Source organism: Leptodactylus fuscus, chromosome 7, assembly GCF_031893055.1.
Source record: "Leptodactylus fuscus isolate aLepFus1 chromosome 7, aLepFus1.hap2, whole genome shotgun sequence".
Lineage (NCBI taxonomy): Eukaryota > Metazoa > Chordata > Amphibia > Anura > Leptodactylidae > Leptodactylus > Leptodactylus fuscus.
The window spans coordinates 97,947,743-97,967,352 of record NC_134271.1 but is presented as its reverse complement, the minus strand read 5'-3'; the positions used below and the strand labels follow the sequence as shown (position 1 = coordinate 97,967,352).

Genomic DNA, 19,610 nt, shown 5'->3' with positions numbered 1-19,610 from the left:
CGTGGCATCACACTGAAAGATCTGATAATGACTCGCCCGTCGCCCATCGGACACGGAGTAGACTGTCCCAACATGGGAGAAGGATGACTTCCACACATGAGAGCCAGATGAGGAGGAGAAGACGACCATCTGAATACAGGAGCCGCTCCCCAGTCACAACTCAGCTCCGGAGCCATTCACCTATGTCTGACATTTCAGAAGATGTCACTTCTCACTCTACAGACAATGGACTCTCTACCGATTTAGCCCCCTCACTTAGGAGTCAAGACTCTGAGGAGCATGGGTCATGCTGTATTTGTCTAATGGACTATGCACCCGAGGAACAGATATCCCACCTAGCTTGTACCCATCATTTCCACCAACGGTGCCTGTCCACGTGGATGCAGGAGAGAAACAGCTGCCCATTGTGCAGGGCGACCATACAGCTCCTGGTCCCAGCATGGCTGCAAGATGTAGGGCTCATATATGTCACCAGCATTTCTGACACGGACCATCCGGCCCCTATACTGGTGCATACAGGTAATGACTGGAGAAGCCTCTTCTTCCTGTAGTAACACCAGCCACTCGCTCGCCCCTTTCTCATCCCTCCTTTTCTTATTCCCCAATACTTCTCTCCCTCTTACTCCCCCTTCTTATCACTCCTCTATCTATCTATCTATCTATCTATCTATCTATCTATCTATCTATCTATCTATCTAGTCATATGATACAAGTATAGATAGATAGTGATACTTGGAGTACTGTATATAACTATATGGTACTGTATAGCTATATTATGCTACTATATGGCGGCATTACAGAAAATAATGACTATTTGTGAACATGCTGCACATCCTAACCCCCTCACCCCAAAAGTGTCCCTGCAAATGTTTACAACTATAAGAAGATAGATAGTTGCTCCTGTATCATAAACTTCCTTCAAGATGTCACCCACCACCAAGCTGTCACTCCATCAGACAAGAAGATGAAGAAGCTCCTCCAACATCTCCCCAGTAACTAATGAAATATGCAATGACATGATCGGACATCTATGTAATGTACAAGGAACCGTTCCACTGGGAGGTGCAGACGGCACTGGCCAACAATATGATGTAGTGACAAGTGAAGATCAGAGCTAGTGGACATTGCTCATCACATAATAGTCTTAGAATTTCCATCTCATATTTGCAGAATTCTGTAGAATAAAATCCTATTAGTTGTCCATGATTCTGTATTCACTATTATTTCTCTTGATGTGAGTATTTGCGAGCCTTGTTAAAGGGGCAGGTCCTCGATTTATTAGACTTTTATTAATTCCTAGACAATCTATGAGCAGCTTGAGTTCCCTAGATCAGGAATCACATAAGGTAATAAATACCAAAAACACATGTGGTAACCAAAAGCAGGGCCGGTTTAGTAGGGCCCTGGGAAAGTTTACAAGTGGGGCCCTAAATTCTAAGATACTGTACAACACACAACTAATTCAGAAAATGAAAATACATGATCATTTAAAACATCTATTTTAATTACATTAAACTAATGAAATGCAAAATAACCCAAGTACGATTAGGGTCCATGGCGTTTTATTTGGCGCTGAATTTTCCACACTGAAAAAAAAAGCCTTCCATTGATTTCAGTATGTTCTGCTAGCTTTTTTTGTCGTGTGAATGGACCCTTAATAGAACTTTAACCACTTCCGGACCACCCATAGACTATAAACGTCCGGGAAGTGGTTACCTAGTTCTGACAGGACAAACCGTGCTGAAGCTGGGAGCTGGCTGTAACTTCAGCCGAAGCTCCTATAGAGATGGCAGGGAAGGTTTATTCCATCCCTGCCTTCTCGATCGCTGTGTATACAGTGCTCAATGAGCGCTGTATACACGGCTATGGACGCCGTCATGATGCGGCCGCCCTCTGACCCGGCGGTCACGTGATCCACCGGTGTCAGTGTCTTACAAGAGCTGCTGGGTCCTACAGGATCCAGATCAGCTCTGTAAGTGTAAAGAACAGTGTGCAGGAGGCTGGATTCCTCCTGCAACTGAGGCTAAATGTACCAGCCCCAGTTATAGGGGAAATCAGCCTCCCTAACAAAAAAAAAAAAAAAAAAAAAGTGATCAGATGTCCCCAAAGGTCTCTTATGACCTTATGGGGACACAATCTGAAAAAAATAAAATAAAATGTTTAAAAAAATTAAAATAAAATAATTAAAAAAACAAAAACAAAAAGCTAATAAAACGCCGATATTAAAGGTTATAGCCCCACCCCCGACAACACCATACAAAATAAAAATTACCGTAACGGAGAGGAAAAACTATTTTATAAAGTTTTTCAGTGACACTTTGTGTTATTAAATAAAAAAAATAATAAAAGTGAAAACCAGACACAATTTCCCTCCTATTATGTTTATATTTTCTCGGATATAAAAAAAATGAAAATACATTCGAAAATAAAAACATAAAAATAAAGCCGTATGTGTCCCTGAAAAAAGACACAAAAATTAGTTGAATGAGACATACAAGAAAAATGTTACAGCCCGGAAAACTGCACATACAAAAAAAACCTGAAAATGTGTCTGGTCCTGGACCACAAATTGGCCCGGTACTGAAGTGGTTAAATTCTGCTTCCTAATGGCTGGATTCACATGAATGGATGAGAAATCATGAGATTTTTTTTGTATATGTTCTCAGTAGGAGACTGTTCTTTGGATGTCCATGGCCTTTATAATATAGTTGTTTACTAGGACCAATTGTATGTGCAAGATCTTTTGATACACCATATACAGATGTGTGTAGATTAATGATATTTTTCTTAAACCAGTAAGAGTATTTTCACACTACCATCATTTAATGTCTATTGCTCACATCACAGGATGAGAACAACGGACATTTAAGCTAAGGCTCGATGTAGAAAGCCGCAGCAAAAGACACTGTGGAGAAAAATGCTGTGGAAATGCATTGCAGTTTTTTTCGCAGCGTTTTTCACATAAAGTCTGCAGAGTTTTTCACTGTGGATTTTCTGTAATGTGTGGATGGGATTATTCAGAATTACATCCACTTTGCAGATACTGTAAAACGCTGCTTCTTCACAGCGTGGGCCTCAGCCTAAAAGACAGAAGCAGACAACGCACCTTCTATCTAGTGTCTGTTTGTATTACCTATTTTGGGTGACATCCCTTGACCACACCTTCAATATGTAAGTCCCATCATCAAAACAAGGAGTAATCTAAAACACACAATCACTATAAACTTAATAAAAATAAATAAATAAAGCAGCACTGTAGCTTCAGTGTTAATGAATTATGAATGCCCTGCATCGGCATTACGTTGTGGCAATCCCGTGTCCGAATACGGCAGCGGCAAATGAAGAGGAATTTTCTTCATTTTCCACCATGTGAATCTGGCCTAAGGCTGCCCAGAGATAGACAAGAGTCTGCTGCAAGGCAGGATGGACTTGGCTACTCAGAGTAGATGAAGCAACCCCGAACAAGGTGTCAGAAATAGGTGCACTTGTAGGCTAAGGACCAGACCAAAAAGCCTATGGCAGACAGAGAAAAAGTAACACACAAGCCAGAGTCAAAAATGTACGGGAAAGTACGAGAATAGCCAAAATAATAGCAGAGGAATATTGGAAGTCCAGCCCATGGTCAAGTCCAGGAGGTCACAAATCAAATCACCTGCCTGTTTGTGACCATTAAACTCTGAGTATGCCATTAAGCCATTGAAGTTTAGGGTCCCAAACCTCTGTATGAAACCACTGCTCAACGCTGGTATTCTTAGGCCTGGTTCACATCTGCGTCTGGACCCCCCAAACAGAATACCAAATGCATTATAAAGCGGTTACCTAAGAAACTGCACGGACCCCATACACTATAATGGGGTTCGTGTGGTTTCCGCTCGGTTTCCGCACGAATCATGCAGAGAGAAAAGTGGTGCTCACAGTAGTTTTCTCTCTACATGCCTCGTGCGGACACTGCGCAGAAAACACAACTGCCCCAATATAGTCTACGGGGTCCATGTGGTTTCTTAGCTAATCGCTTTTTAATGCTTCTAGATTTCCATTCAGGGGGTTTCCAAGTAGATTCCCCGAACAGAATACTGAATGCAGATGTGACCCAGGCCTTAGGAATCAAAGAGTGAAGATGCCGGTTTGCACTAAAATGAGTCCACTGAAGGACTATGGAACCTGCACATTTCATGCAGTAAAGCCAAGGTCAGTACATCCTCCATCACTGCACATGCTTTACACTTTGGGCACAAGTGGACCTAAGCTTCACTGCCCGCACAGATCGTGTGCCAGAGTCCATCAAAGGACTCATCTCAGAGGACACCGGGCATCTGTAAGTTTTACATCTAAACTGTCCGATAATGATAAAATCGCAGTGTCATAAAGAGAAATAGTCTTAGTTGCCCATAGCAACCAATCACAGCACAGCTTCCATTTTTCAAAAGTACTATAAAATGGAGGCTGCGCTGTAATTGCTTGCTATGGGCAACTAAGACCAGTTTTTATAAATCAGCCATAGTGAGTCTGTGCCAACTGGCTGATGACTGGCCTAAAGCAACTGATCATGTCAAGTACTGGTATTGTTGGCCAAAAATTCCCAACAGGGCCTAGTTGCTATTAGATGTATACCTTGTATCCAGCTTCAGGCAGCTGAAACAGCCGATCGGAGCGGGGTCCAGGTGTCAGACACCTACTTGTCAGATACTGATGACCTATCCTGTGGATAGGTCATCAGTATCCATTACCTTCAGGTACCCTTTAAGATGCTTTAAGTGCAGGGGACATCACATTGCAATTATTATTTAAAGGGGGTTTCGTCATCTCCTATAGATAGAATAGGGGATAACTTGCAGGTCAGTGGGGATCTGACCCTCACTGATCAGGAGAATGCTGAATGGAGTGATGGTTGCCAGTATGGGCACCACTCCATTCATTTCAATGAGAATGCTGGCGATAGCTGAAGTACAGTGCTATCTTTGGCACTCCCATTGAAATGAATGAAGCCGCATGTGCTACCCCCTTTTAGCTTTTATGTGCACTCCATTCAGTGATCCCCAAAAAAGTGATCGAAAAAAATGCAATAGGTAAGTAAGTATTGGATATACGAATAACAGGCAGTCAGACGCGCTCACTCGGAACCAAGTGATTAAAAGAGGTACGCGTTTACTCTATAAATATAATGACGCGTTTCGGGGTTTTTGGAGTCGCACAGAATACTTCACCCCTTCATCAGATCACAAGTAATACCTCTGCTAGGTTCTATGAAGCTTGTATTTCCTTGCTGTTAAGACATAGATCTTCTTACCTCTGTGAGAGGGTGACCAAGAAACTAAGCAGTAGAACAAAAACACACTATTTTTGTTTGAATATGGGCAGGCAGTATGCGGATAATGTGTTATAAAGTGGCAAAAGGTCACACTCTCGTTTTCTTCTGCGTAAAAGTGAACCAATCCATACATAATATGAAAATTAATTTTTCCAAAAATAAAATGAGCCACATAGCTAGCTGGAGTAGTTTTAAGTAGTGAGGTAAAGTGTACGGTAAGGTGGTGGACGGAGTGTATATCTCGCCTGGTTTCCTCAGCCAGGTGAGATAAAGGAAAGCCAGAGCAATAATGTTCTAGCAGAGCATAGTCTGCTGGAACTCTTGTTCCTTATTATGGGCTGGCTTTTCTGGACTGGAGGGCAGGTTGGTAGTAGGAGCCTTCCAGTCCACCCCCTTACTCCACCAGGGGTTTTGCCCTAAGTCGGGGCATTCACAGGTGAGGCTTCCTTAGGACTATTTACTGGGGAAGGAAGCTCAGTTACGGGCCGGATACACACATGGAGTGTGTGAGCAAAACACTCCTGAGGAAAAAAGGTATAGTGTGGACTTTGACCTGCTAATATGGTGACTCAACCTGCTCTAGGTCAGAGAGGTAATCTGCTGTATAGCTAGAGCCGGACAAGGCTTAGGGTTTTTGTTGTTTTGTTACTTTGCTGGCACAGTGTTTTATGCCGAAAACCCAAATAAAACACTCTGGACTTGTTTATTCTACTACCTGTCTGCATGGTGTCATTGCCGTTCCCAACCGTGTCAGCTGAACCCCTTACAGTAGATAAGCCAAAAGGACCCATCTAAAGGATTTAAGAATATACACGGTGAAGAGTGGTACCTTGTTCATGGCCAAAATGCTGAGGTACATGTACATGCAGTCACTTTTGCCCCACACCTGGAGCAAGCCAGCGTTGGTATGTTCCCAATAAAGAAGTTTTGCAGGGGAAAGATGTAGCTCTTATGTGCAATTTTCTACAGTTTTATCCAATTTGAGTTTGCTGTTATGTATTTCAGTCCTGAATTATGGGACTCATGATCAAATCTGTTTACAGAACAGCAAGTAGTAAACTGAGATTTATTTATAGGGATCTATCCTGTCAGTTAATTGTAGTCCCAGTCTTCCTCCCACATGGAGTGCCGCATACCAACACTCTAACTTTAGACCGGTAGGAAGAGAATCTCCCTATTCTTCTAATAGGATCTTAGTGCAGAGAGATCACTTATACAGATATAGCATAGTATTAACCCAAACTTCTGCAATTGGTTAAACTGCTTCGATATATATCACAGTAGACAACCAAAAACAATTGAAAGTCATTGTAAAAACATTTTTCACTGACTTTTCATTGTTTTTTTGTTTCCTTCTGTACGTTCTGAACTCTGTACGTTGCATCCTGTGTCAGGAATTCTATGACAATATGCGCTTTGGACAGTAGTTTGACGTGGGTTTGGACAATTAGAATTGGCACCCCGTTCCTCTACATCGATACTTGTATGACCTTACCAGTACACCTTCCTGGCTTTCTGAATAGTGCTGACAGTCTGCACCTCTTTCAGAGTCTGTTTGGTTTTCTTTTCTGCGGACTTGAATGCCTGTAGCATAAAAAGATATAGATATCATCTATATATTTCTGGAGCTCTCTAACCATAATGTATGATACGGTCCTATGCTATTACAATCTGATAAGGAGACCACGGTGTTAACCAAACCCTCACTGAAAACTAGTGAAATATTTGGACATAACCTTTACCTTTTCTGCTGCTTCTACGGTCTTCTGAGTTTTCTTGGCTGCATGTCGCTTGTGATCATAATACCTGTAAATACAGTATAAATAATTTAGTACATTGTGAAAAACGTAATACCGTTAGCTGACATTAGGCCTCTAGAGGCAGTGTTATATATGAATTCACTTTTTGGCATTGGCATAGGCAGATAAGCTGAGATCTACATCCACCAGTGTGGGTTTGTTCTTTTGTGTTTTCTTGGGTTGCTGTTTGTTTTTGCCCTTTTTCTTCTTCCCTTTTGGCTCATTAATTTCCGGTTTCTCTTCTTCCTCCTCATCCTCCTCTTCTTCCGATAGTGTGTATGGGTTTCTATTCAGATGGGAATAAACATGGCCCTGTTAATAATCTGATGCATATATTTATGTTTATTAACCCTTATAGCCAAAGTCCCTGTTAGTTCCATATCAGGTCATAGTAGTATGAGCAATGCCACCTGCGTTGCTACTATGGACACATGGGTCAATAATCTTGTTCCCATACCATTAACCATTGTACATGCCCTTAGTTGACTAGAATGAATAGCTGCATTACACCTATAGGAGACAAAGTCCTTAAGACAATGGACATTACAGATCCTCAAACAGGCAGTCGCCTACTAAGGTTTTCAATTTCCAGAAATTAACAACATATAGATTTTCAGCAAGTGTTTCTTCTTACTTCAGTAGCATAGTAATATGATTTGTCGTTAGTTTTAGCTCTTTGATGGCAAGAGCAACTGGATCTCCCTGAGCCTGCGCCTCCTTGACAATGACCCCAATCTCCGTCCAGTCAATCTGATTGGCCAAAGCACTGCGAACAACTTGCAGGGCGCGATCCACAATGTTCAGGTTCATTTCAATGAGCTCTCCTTTGGCTTTGTCAATTTCCTACAAGTTTATGAGAGTATAATGAAATATCAAGCGCTCTCCCCAAACAAGGTGCCATCATGAGGACACACATACCTGAGCAAGATTCAGAGATTCCAGCCTCTGCTCATGGTCTTTACGGACATTTTCTAATTTCTTTAATGCTTGTTTCTCCTGTTGAAGACCAGGAATAAAAAGGTCAAAAAGCAGATGTAGAAATTTACAGCTACATGTCTAGGACTAATGGATGCTGGATTAAGGGAATGGCATTGCACCTGCTGTAGGGCTTTCAGATCAATCTTCTGACCTTCCAACTTGGAGTAAAATTCATCTACAGCCTGAAAGGACAAAGAAAAGATTTTGAATAAATAAATATGCATTTCTTAAACCATATCTACATATAAATGAGGCAAATGCAAATATGTTATTATACCATGCAATGCAATAAAATACTTGGGAATTTATAAAGGAGATCAGGATCTATTGCAATCTTTAAAATGCTCCCCAAGCCCACCTTCTTGTGCTGTTTAATATCACCACATTACTGGCCAACCAGGACATTTAAGCCCCCCTCCTCCTTTTAATTTCCCGCTCCTTAGTTTCCTAATGTCTGCAGACATTTTGCTACCGATTAGTAACGGGACTGAGGCTTGGTGTCCAGATAAGGAATGGAAAATATATATATATATACCGAGCAACCCAGATGATTCCCAAATATACACTTAAATATATTTGAAAAGATCGTGTACCAAACACAAGGGAGATTTACAGCAGCAGTAATAACATCCAAATACCCCTTAGGGAACGATAAATGAAGAAGAAAGACCGATGGATGCGAGGATAAACTGCGCTACTCTCTTGAGATAAAATACGTTCTTTATTCCGCTTTTCTTAAAAACACGACGCTACATACAGCGTTTCGGGGGATTCCTCTTTCTCAAGTGTTACAGAAACACACAATGTACCTTAATAAAAACAAACAAATATCATAATGAATACAGGATATAGTTTCCTACAAAAAAAAAAAAAAAGGTAAACAACTAAACATGGATTTTAAGTCTCTTCCAACCATTATTAAAGACCTCAGTGTTACCCTCCAAAATAGTTGTCACTAATAAATGGTCTGGGTAGCTAAAGAGGCAAACCAACACAGATACAGAGTATAAGTCATCAAATGTAAATCATCCGAAACCAACAACATATAAAATACAATATACAGCTAGATAGGAAGAGGGTTAGGGTAAGTTTTCTTACCAGACACAAAGTCAGGAGCAGAAGCTTCCCTGCTGGGGTATGGTTGTGATACACAGCGTGGAGTGAATCCACCACGAGCAAATTAAGATCCTCTGGGAAAATGAATACTAAGCTTCAATCCAGTAAAAATGCCGGTAGCTTTAAATGTGGGCATTCGAGGTGTAAATGCTGCTTAAACATAGCACACAATACGAGGGAAGTCACTAGTAGGTCTACAAACGAAAAATTTTCCATCAGATCTAGACTAGACTGTTCATCGTCGTATGTTGTATATATTTTAAATTGCCCATGTGGGTTACAGTATGTGGGACGGACAACAATGTCTCTAAGAGATAGAATTAAGAAGCATCGCTCCAATGTTGCGAATGGCTATGAAAAACATAGTGTTTCAAGACATGCAAAGGCTAAACACGGGTGCAGCTTTTCTAATTTTAATGTGATTCCACTTGAACAAATTCCTAGCAATGTAAATAATCGTTTTGAGGCATTGAAAAAGAAAGAGATGTTTTGGATTTTTAAACTCAATACGCTCCATCCAGAGGGACTTAATGAAGCTTTGGAGGACATCTCCAACTAACTTTGTATGAAATAGGTACACTATTGTGGGTCATTTTTATGGATTAAACAGATAAAAACCAATGCAACTCAGTTCATTCTCTGATTTTGAAGATTTTAATGTGAAATGTTCTGTCCTTATACTGTAGCTTGTATGCTTATATTTTTGTACCCCCTTGTTTTTCAAATGTATGTGTATTATTACTCATGATTTATTATTTATTTTATTTTTTTTATATTTTTATATCATGGACCTATTATACCAGTATCCATGTTACAGTCTAAAATAAGACCTATTTTTTAATAAAATTCCCTCATTTGAGGAGTAATATTCATTGTGGGTTCAAGTTGATAACGTATTATATAGTTTTTATTTATTTATATACTTATTTATGATGAGGTTTCAACCTATTTCTTAAACAGATGTTTTAATCGTTTTGGGACTCCTGATTATATATGTGAAAATGCACTTTAAAGCATGATCAGGGTCCGTGGCTTCCTGAATTCGAATATGACCTGTCCTTTTTACACATCACAAAACACACTGTAAAATAAGATTATGGTCTAGGGCTCCCTAATTTTGAATGAATCTGCCCAGGCGTTTAGTTCCAGTGCCCTAATTGAACAGCGTTTTGTCTGCACCCTCTGTTCTTTCTGACAGAGGGATCATCTGTGGACAGCAGTTTTCAATTAGCTTGAGCGGCTGGTGGGGATTAACAATTTGGATACATGTGACCCTCCCTACCAGCGTGCGTAGCAGGTAAAAGCCCGTGTTACACACGTGGTGGATTCACTCCACGCTGTGTATCACAACCATACCCCAGCAGGGAAGCTTCTGCTCCTGACTTTGTGTCTGGTAAGAAAACTTACCCTAACCCTCTTCCTATCTAGCTGTATATTGTATTTTATATGTTGTTGGTTTTGGATGATTTACATTTGATGACTTATACTCTGTATCTGTGTTGGTTTGCCTCTTTAGCTACCCAGACCATTTATTAGTGACAACTATTTTGGAGGGTAACACTGAGGTCTTTAATAATGGTTGGAAGAGACTTAAAATCCATGTTTAGTTGTTTACCTTTTTTTTTTTTTTTTTTTTTTGTAGGAAACTATATCCTGTATTCATTATGATATTTGTTTGTTTTTATTAAGGTACATTGTGTGTTTCTGTAACACTTGAGAAAGGGGAATCCCCCGAAACGCTGTATGTAGCGTCGTGTTTTTAAGAAAAGCGGAATAAAGAACGTATTTTATCTCAAGAGAGTAGCGCAGTTTATCCTCGCATCCATCGGTCTTTCTTCTTCAGATAAGGAATGGAGGACTATACAGTGCCAACTATAAAAGGGTTTCCTGGCCCAGATGTCAAAACTAACCGAAGGCAGAGAAGGAGTTAAAATACTCACCTGTTCTAGGCCCTACAATCCCAGCTCCCCAATATTCTGTTCTACCACTCCAACAATGATGCGTCTCACTGCCTACATGGCTGCTGCAGCCAGTCTCTGGCCTCAGAATCTCATACAGAAGCTCGAGTACATCATTTCTGCTGAAAAACAGGAACTTCTAAAAAGATGGGGGCAGGGGAGTATGTCTTTTATTTCAACACCTTCCCTGCCCTTAATTTTGTACGACTCAGGTACAACTTACAATACACATCATGTCAACGTACCTTATCAAAAGTCTCAAATTCGACATACGGGTAGGTTACATACTGTGTAAACAGAAATGGGTGAAATTCCTCATACCTAAATGAAAAACATAAAATTTAACACCACCAGCCTTACAAAATGTCTCAAGAAAAATGACTGGTCATGCCAAGGATGTGTTTTATTAAAGGAATGTCCCATAACAAGGATCCTATCTATACTGCTAGTTTATGTGGATTTAAGACTTTTCCTAAATACATTGCTTTATCAAAACTGCTTTGTTTGGCCGCTGTCTTCATTTATTCACTTCATTGTTGACACTGCTTTTCTATGGCCACTGGGCTTATCTGCTTATTTCCCAAGTGATGTAGCTGCCTGCTCTCAGGAAGGGGGAGGGAGGGGCTGAGTGCTGCTTATGTCTGACAAGTATGGATCTCCTCAGATAGGGGAGGGGGGAGGTGAGAGCTCCAGGATTACTGTGCTGTCTATCTTCAGCTTTTCCACTTATCAGCCGGTTTAATTGAATTTGGCTGATAAGGGCTGAGATAAGGAGTCCTGTAACTATGTATGTAATGCAAATTGGCACTTTTTGTACTGCAGATTTTGAATTTATGACTCAAATAAATATCACTGACACGTGTATTTTAACCCTTTAGTGATCTAACATTTTAGCCTTAAACCAGTAACATTTTATCATTCTCTGCATTCCCTGGTCTCCCTTTTATTGTGTGGGTACATAAGACTTTTTGATCAGTTTTTAATATGTTTTGAGAAGTGAGATGGTCAGAAGACATCAATTCTGGCATCTGAATTTTAAGGTTTATGGTGTTTATCACGTAGAATAAATAACATACTCATTATATTTTAGGGGTTTTGATGTGTTGTGGCGATACCTACTGTGTGTTGTTTTGGTTTTTTTTTTTTTCCATTAACCAGGAGTACAAAAGTCCATTTTCCCTTTTTTTTTTTTGTAAAACCACGTAGGTTCTGTGGTCAGCATTTACTGCAGCATAAAAGTTGTTAACTGGTAAGTATGCTTCTGGGTGATATAATGAGCTAAAGTCCAAGGTACCCCCTCTCCTCGGGTTATCTGAAGTGTCAGGGACAGGAGAATAATAAAATCATTTTCTCCTCTCCCTGCATTGTCAGCCGTTCATATTCTCCTACACTCTGTATAAACTGAAAGTTTGAGTACATGCACCTCAGATTCAACCAGTGATATCTCAAAATCTATGGGGACAACAGGCATGATTTTGATCTTATTTTAATTGGCTTTAAAACAAGACTAAGATTTCGGCTCTAGCCCCGTGCCTCTGGAGCAGGGGTAGGGAACCTTCAGCTCTCCAGCTGCTGTGAAGCTACAACTCCTAATATGCTCCATTCACTTCCATGGGACTTCCAAGAACAGCAGAGCAAGCATGCATGCTGGGAATTGTAGTTTCGCAACAGCTGGAGAGCCGTACGTTCCCTACCCCTGCTCTGGAGTTAAAGCCATTTAAAGATACAGTGTCCTTGAACTTTTCCACTTGGGGTGAAAAGAAATGCACTTTGCTCCAGCCCCAAGTGCAGCTTGTTCAAAACTGTAGGCGAGTTAAATGAAACTTACAATGGCTTGGTTTATACCTATCTAAAGCAGTTGCTCTACAGCAGCTGTGAACTACAATTCTCAGCATGTCCTGCCAAACCTTTAGACCAGTGATCTAGAATATTTGTAGATGCATGTTTTGTGCTTACGTGAGAATATCTTCAGAAGGTTTATCTGGCTCCAGGCTTGGCTTCTTCTCTCTCTTCTGGATAATGTAGCCCTGTTAGACATAAAAATACACTAACATTTTTAGAAGACATACTACAATTATCGACAGTCTATCAAGCACTCCCATCAACCTCATTAAAAGAATTTGTGAGATCATATGACAAAAATAGTTGCAGACACAATATAGCAAATCATCCAGACTATTAAAACTAATATAATGACAAAATGCCTGACTACTTATCGTAAGGTCTGAGGCAAGCATCTCAACATCTTACCTTCCCCTTATAATTCAGCGTATTGTCCATGTACTCTTCAGCCTTCTCTAAAGCAGAATGTACTTTTTCCAAATCTAGAAATAAACAACAGTGAACACCATCCATACTGAAACAGTTATAGTATTCATTTCAATAAAGAGCATGCAAAGACTGAAAAATAAATAAATAACATAAATCATAAAATAATTAATGCATGCAAAATAATGCCAAGAAATACTGGTGCTGCCTCTAAGCAGGGTCGCCCTTACTATAGATAGTGCCCTGAGCAGCACCTTCTATTGGCTTTCCCTCATCCATAAGGTATACCATATTACAAGTAACTATAACAAATAGTAAAAGTGCCAGTAAAGAGTCATATGATAGCCAAATAACATACCGTTACAGAATGCTATACAGTGCTACCACCACTTCCATATAGTGCAAATATAATACACTGTATCATGCCTAAAGCCAGACAGAACTATGTTAGCCGAACCTGATAATTTTGAAGAGACCAGTCGACTATTTTAATAGGACATATTTTTTCATAAAATCATAATGTCCTATTGATGTCATATGACAGGGTTAATGTTTTACTGATCAATCTATATGTATTTCTTGTATATCAATAGGAGGTTCCCTCCGCAGCTTTGTCTGTATTTCTGTACACTATACTGGTCATTCTATACTGATCAGTAGATAAGCATTTCTTAAAATCTCTGTACTGTAAATGGTCATGTATAAGTTAACCACTCAACCCCTCACCTGACCCAAAGGTACTATAAAAACAGAAGGGGTTATTGTTTGGTAGTCTCAGTATGGATCATGAAATTTATAACATGCACCTTTGGAAGTCATCAAATGATGGGTATGCATTGGTGCATGATATATAATGGGGTTCCCCATCCAATGAGTTATCATTTGTAATCACAGCTAAGTATTATCTATCTCTTTGCATTTATTAAACACTTTCTTTTATTATATTCTGGTATGATTATAGTCATTCTTTGACCATCCTGCTCAAACAAAAACCCATTTGCCTACCACTATCTAATGTGTATGCATGGCCTCCCGATTCCTTCTTATTGGGCATGGTCTAATGGATTTCAAAATATCAGATTCTTTTTATCTCAGGCAGATAAGCTGGATTCCATTAAGAAAACATGAATACTTGGTTGAGAAATGTGTGCATGTGTATAGGAGGTTTGAGGGAGAAAGAGCGGTAACTAGCTGTAGGTCCAAAGATAGTTTGACCAACAGTTATGTTACAAAGGCTAGCAACAGCAGTAGTGCCAGGTATATTGCCTTTGGCAAGGGTGACTCGTGTGCTCTGTTGGTCATGTAATCCAGTAAGGCTCTCCTCACCTACAGGAGCTTTATCATATTAAAGATCTGCAGACTAATAAATGCAATAAATGTAATGTGAGACACTCACCTGCGTCTCCTTTTAGCTGGTCAAGCTTGATGTTGCTGGACAACCCAGATTCAAGCAGACAATGCTCTATGACAGTGGCACCATATGCTGTATAAGAACAGGGGAAAGTTAAAGTCTAGTTCTTGCCTTCTCAATCTATTATTAAAAGCTGTAAAACTACATACGTAGATGGGGATTTAGAATCCTCTTCAGCTGATCCCCCTTTTGAGCATTTTCTAAAATTTCTTTCAATCTAATCAAAAAGTGATAAATTGGATAAAAAAATTGACTCAAAAATAGATAAGTACAACACAAAAAGAGAAATTTGTGAGGCTGCTTTAAGAATCAAAGGGAAATCCAGTTTAAAAATATTTATTTTCTGAAAGGTATAGCAGCACATAAGAAAAAGTTATTGGTATGTGGCCCCTCACCTTTCTATACTGAGTAGAGGTTCACGGGCTTTGGCATTATCAATGGGGTAATGTTCTCGAACGGCAAACTTTACATCATCGGCCTCATCTGTGCGAAACCTAAGGATGTTTAGGATAAGATACTCATGGTCTGTGAGGACGATATTACCCTAGGAAAAACAAGTTAAAAAAATTTAAAATTATAAAAAATGAACATAAGAACATAAGTTGTGGATGAAGTAGGCCTTTATGGCCAGACAAATTTAACATAATTTAAGCCATAAAACTGGGTTCTAGCTGGCATACATTTCAGACTCTCGTACAACCACATCATGTTAAGGACCAAAATCATTAATGTATACACCTCTATGATATAGGATAGGTTGCTGATCGGTGTAGGGGCCAACCAACAAGACCTCCAACAATCCTGAGAACAGGGGTGTTTTATCCCCATTGTGAGTGAAGGGGCAGCAGACACAGAAGAAACTCTGCTCAATGTTTAATTGAAAGTGCCGAAGATAGCCAAGTGCTGTATTTCAGCTACCTCCAGCACTCCAGTATTAATATTTGGGCCCCACAGTGCTATGGATTTAAAATAATAAACATATTGTAGACAATGTGGTGGAAAAAGGACAGAGCATTACCCAAATGTATATACATGCCCAAGCAGGAAAGGGAGAGAAAATGGGACAGAGAATGTACAATCAGGATCTCTAAATAATGAAAAGAAAATCTTCTATTAAGGGTTACCCAGAAAACGAAGAAGTTATGGTGGAAAGCAGTAAGCCATATGTGTGCAATATTCTACAGATTAGATTCTATCTTAGTAAGATTGTCCCATATATGTATATGAATACATATAAACACGTAGCAATACTGTTCATCCAACAGGACTCATTCTATAGATCTTACCCGGTCATACAGCTCAACAATAAGATGATAAGCAGCATCATCTGAACCAAACTGCAAGTCCACAATTCTGTCCACTCCAAGCTGCTTAATACTGACCAGCCTCCTAGATCTTAAGTGTTTCCTGCACTGGATGATAGAGATATACAGTGAGTTATCACATATAAAGGATAGCAGCAGTGTAAATGTGATGGTTAGGGATTAGTCTCCTAGGGGATCAAGATATCTGTGTAGTGGATAGGCATCAAACTCCGGCAGGTACTGTAATTGTATTTGGCCTGTGTGAACATAAATGTCTATTAGAGTGTCTGGTAGAGTAGATCAGAGTGTAGCAAACGGTATTAACCTCTGCTTGTCCCAGACTCTATGTTTAAGCAAAACTTAAAGAGGTTGTCCAGGCAAACCTTTTATATTTTAAATAGGGGAGGTAGGAAAAAAAAAAAAAAAAAATCATTCTCAATATTTCCTGGTGCACTGGAGTCCTCCCAGGGTAGTCTGGTCCTTCTGCTGGGCAGTCTTAAAGTGAAACTCCTCACCAGCTGTGAGAAACCGGATCTCTTCTGCTGCAGCTGCTGATTGGCCTTAGTGGTCTCCTTAGTGGCCTCAAGAAGAGACTCCGGGATGTCACAGGTAGTGATGTCACGTGCCCTTCGCTGAAGCCACTGATTGGCCTCAGCAGTCACGTGTGTGTGTGGGGGGGGGGGGGGACTACCCCTGGAAGATGACAATGAATCGGGAGGACAAATTAGTAAGGGGTTTTTATGTTTTGTTTTTACCTACCCCAGCATATTTAACATCTAAAAATTTTGCCTGGTCAACCTCTTTAAGTTTGTTTCCATATGAAAAGGTTCATCGTCATATCTGATAAGAAGGAAAAACTTTTTTTTTTAAATAAATATCAGATTGGTCCGTTTATAATTTTGGCCCACTGTGTATTTAAGTTTGACACCCCTAGTCTAGTGTAAGACAGTAAATAACAGGGAGAGAAGGTGGGGGATGCAGCTGCAGCGTCCTTAAAGAGGACCTTAAATGTCCTCTAAAATCGGGAGAGTTATACACCAAAGCAAAGCTGAATTCATCACACTTTCCGTTTCAGCTACCGATATCACTGTATGATCAGAGGGGCCAGCTTTACGGCTCAGCTGGGTGCTGAGGAACACCTCCCTCCTTCATAGTAAAATAACATAGAAGTTTAACGTGGGGGAAGGGAGTACAGTGAAGGTGGGGGGCCATAACACTGATTTGTGAGGCAACTCAGTAGCCGAAACTAACAGCACCAATACATCACTGGAACGGGCAGATAATGGAGCAACAGACTATATTATAAAATATAAAAGGTCCTCTTTAAATTCTAAACATTTTCAGTTGGTAGTCCAATGCAAATCCAGGTGTACACTTTATAAAGGTGGTGTTATTGGGACCTATAAACCCAAGTATAAAATAAAAACATCCCACATATAGGCGATACAACTATGCTCCATAGTATAGAAGGAACCAAGACAGGGTGATAAGATAGGTGCAGGTCACTGCAGAACACAAACATCCAATAAGATATTAGACTGCTTTGATCAAACCTTCATTGCAAACCCAGATGGCATCATGTTCTTGGGCCACTCAAATTCTGTAGTGTGGATCCGGATACCAGACTCCACGAGGAGTATGGCCTTAGAGTCAGGCCTGGAAAAACAAAAGAAAGGTAAAGGGTTTTCCTGACTTTATGTAAAGAATGTTTAATACTTCTCTTAAAAAAAGTTCTGCAACATAAATGAGCGCTCCCACCTTAACCATACATGGAATATACACACGTTATGCCTACATCCATGCCAGTACAGGGTCGACTGAACCACGTGGTGAGGTTGCTGCCAACTACTACATCCACATACATGTGTACAGGTCTCTATTACATATGGGTGTTAAGAAACAGCCTACAAGCTGCCCATATACATTGGGAAGGGGGGAGGGTTGCAATTATTCCTACATAAGAGTTGTGGTTTTTCCTCCTTTAGGCTGAGGCCCCACATTGCAGAGATGCAGCTTTTTTGTTGCAGATTTTGCTGCGGTTTTTTGAACCAAAGTCAGGAATGGATTGAGCAGAAGGTAGAAGTATAAGAACTTCCTATATATTTCCTATTCCTGCCATTCTTGGCTTTGGCTCAAAAAAACGCAACAAAATCTTCACAAAAAAAAAAAAGCGGCGTTTCCGCAATGTGAGGCCTTGGCCTTAGGCTAAGGCCCCACGTTGCAGTGCTTTTTGTTGCAGATTTTGCTATGGTTCTTTGAGCCAAAGCCATACGCGGCTTGAGAAGGAATGAGAAGTCGTTTCCCTGCAACAAAAATCACTGTGCATCAGCAGGTTGTGGCCTCCTTCCATATGCTACTGACGTGACCGGCTGTTGTGGTCACGTGAGTATCTGCGCATGTCAACCCTGCAGCCAAGTAAACAAACCCTAGTGTACAGGACTGGAGTGACAATGGATGAAATGAGTGACTATAAAATATTTTGTCATTTCATCATTTGGACAGCCCCTTTAAAAAATAACTTCAATGCCTTGTGATCCCCGTATCTGCTCAACTGTCCATATAATGATGGATACCATCTATGATGCAGAGGTGGATACAGCCTATGGCCATATTATGGATGAATAATATCATACACATACATTACATGTACAAGAGAATTGGTTACCCCGTATCAAGCTTTATTACTGGACCCTGAGATCTGGACGTGTTTCAATAAACTTTACTTGTACTTATTTACACTGACATATGGCACTGTTTATCCTATAAATATGACTATATAGTGAACCCCAGCTCCATGAACTCTCAGATCTACAGTATATACATACTTCACTGCTACAAAGCATATACCGTATAGCAGCACAGTCCAGGACAGTGGTGTGCACTTACTTCTGCAGGCGAATGAGATAGGTCTTGGTATCCACATCGTACACATTGTTCACTCTCATCCCCAGCAGGCTAGGACACAAACACCACAGTCATGTTATAATAAAGGTCCCAGCACACAGCCCTCATACCCACAGGAGCACCACTAGGTAGCACTATGTACCCCAGGTCACCTGTCACTGAGCTCTGAGATGACAGCCCGGATATCTATGGTATTGAATCTATTCTTCATGTTCTTCTCAGATCAGTCACTTCTTTCCCCACAGCTTGGACTTACTGCCTCACATGCGCACATGACAACGGGTGCCCGGCAGGCTCAGTTCTGTAGAGCGTTTTTGAAAGATTCTAGCGACCTCGTCTGGGCGCATGTAGAACGACATGTAATTTACACATGTGTTTCACACGTTCACCAGCAGGAGGCAGTCGCATCACACTGAGAATATGGGGTTTTACCGCAAGAATAATTATATTATTTCCAAACATATCGCGATTATATTTATATCGCGATTTACTTTGTGAAGATAATGACTCGCACTCTACTGGCTATAATAATACAACTTTATTATATAATGCAATATATAGAGC

General features: G+C 40.3%; 1 protein-coding gene across 3 annotated transcripts in view; it reads right to left on the bottom strand.

The window, feature by feature from the left end:
• Positions 1–19,316, bottom strand: part of NEMF (nuclear export mediator factor) — a 35,365-nt gene extending 16,049 nt beyond the window's left edge. For all 3 annotated transcript variants that reach the window (XM_075282599.1, XM_075282600.1, XM_075282601.1), the window contains exons 1-16: positions 19,199–19,316; positions 19,029–19,097; positions 17,696–17,798; positions 16,125–16,250; positions 15,234–15,382; positions 14,988–15,055; positions 14,824–14,910; positions 13,410–13,483; positions 13,116–13,186; positions 11,405–11,480; positions 8,205–8,267; positions 8,026–8,103; positions 7,742–7,950; positions 7,211–7,393; positions 7,051–7,114; positions 6,804–6,892 (exon numbers count right to left, since the gene is read on the bottom strand). In XM_075282599.1, coding sequence (XP_075138700.1) covers positions 6,804–6,892; positions 7,051–7,114; positions 7,211–7,393; positions 7,742–7,950; positions 8,026–8,103; positions 8,205–8,267; positions 11,405–11,480; positions 13,116–13,186; positions 13,410–13,483; positions 14,824–14,910; positions 14,988–15,055; positions 15,234–15,382; positions 16,125–16,250; positions 17,696–17,798; positions 19,029–19,097; positions 19,199–19,257 — 1,568 coding nt within the window. In that variant the 5' untranslated portion in view covers positions 19,258–19,316. The remainder of the gene's footprint in view (positions 1–6,803; positions 6,893–7,050; positions 7,115–7,210; positions 7,394–7,741; positions 7,951–8,025; positions 8,104–8,204; positions 8,268–11,404; positions 11,481–13,115; positions 13,187–13,409; positions 13,484–14,823; positions 14,911–14,987; positions 15,056–15,233; positions 15,383–16,124; positions 16,251–17,695; positions 17,799–19,028; positions 19,098–19,198) is intronic.
• Positions 19,317–19,610: the final 294 nt, after the last annotated feature.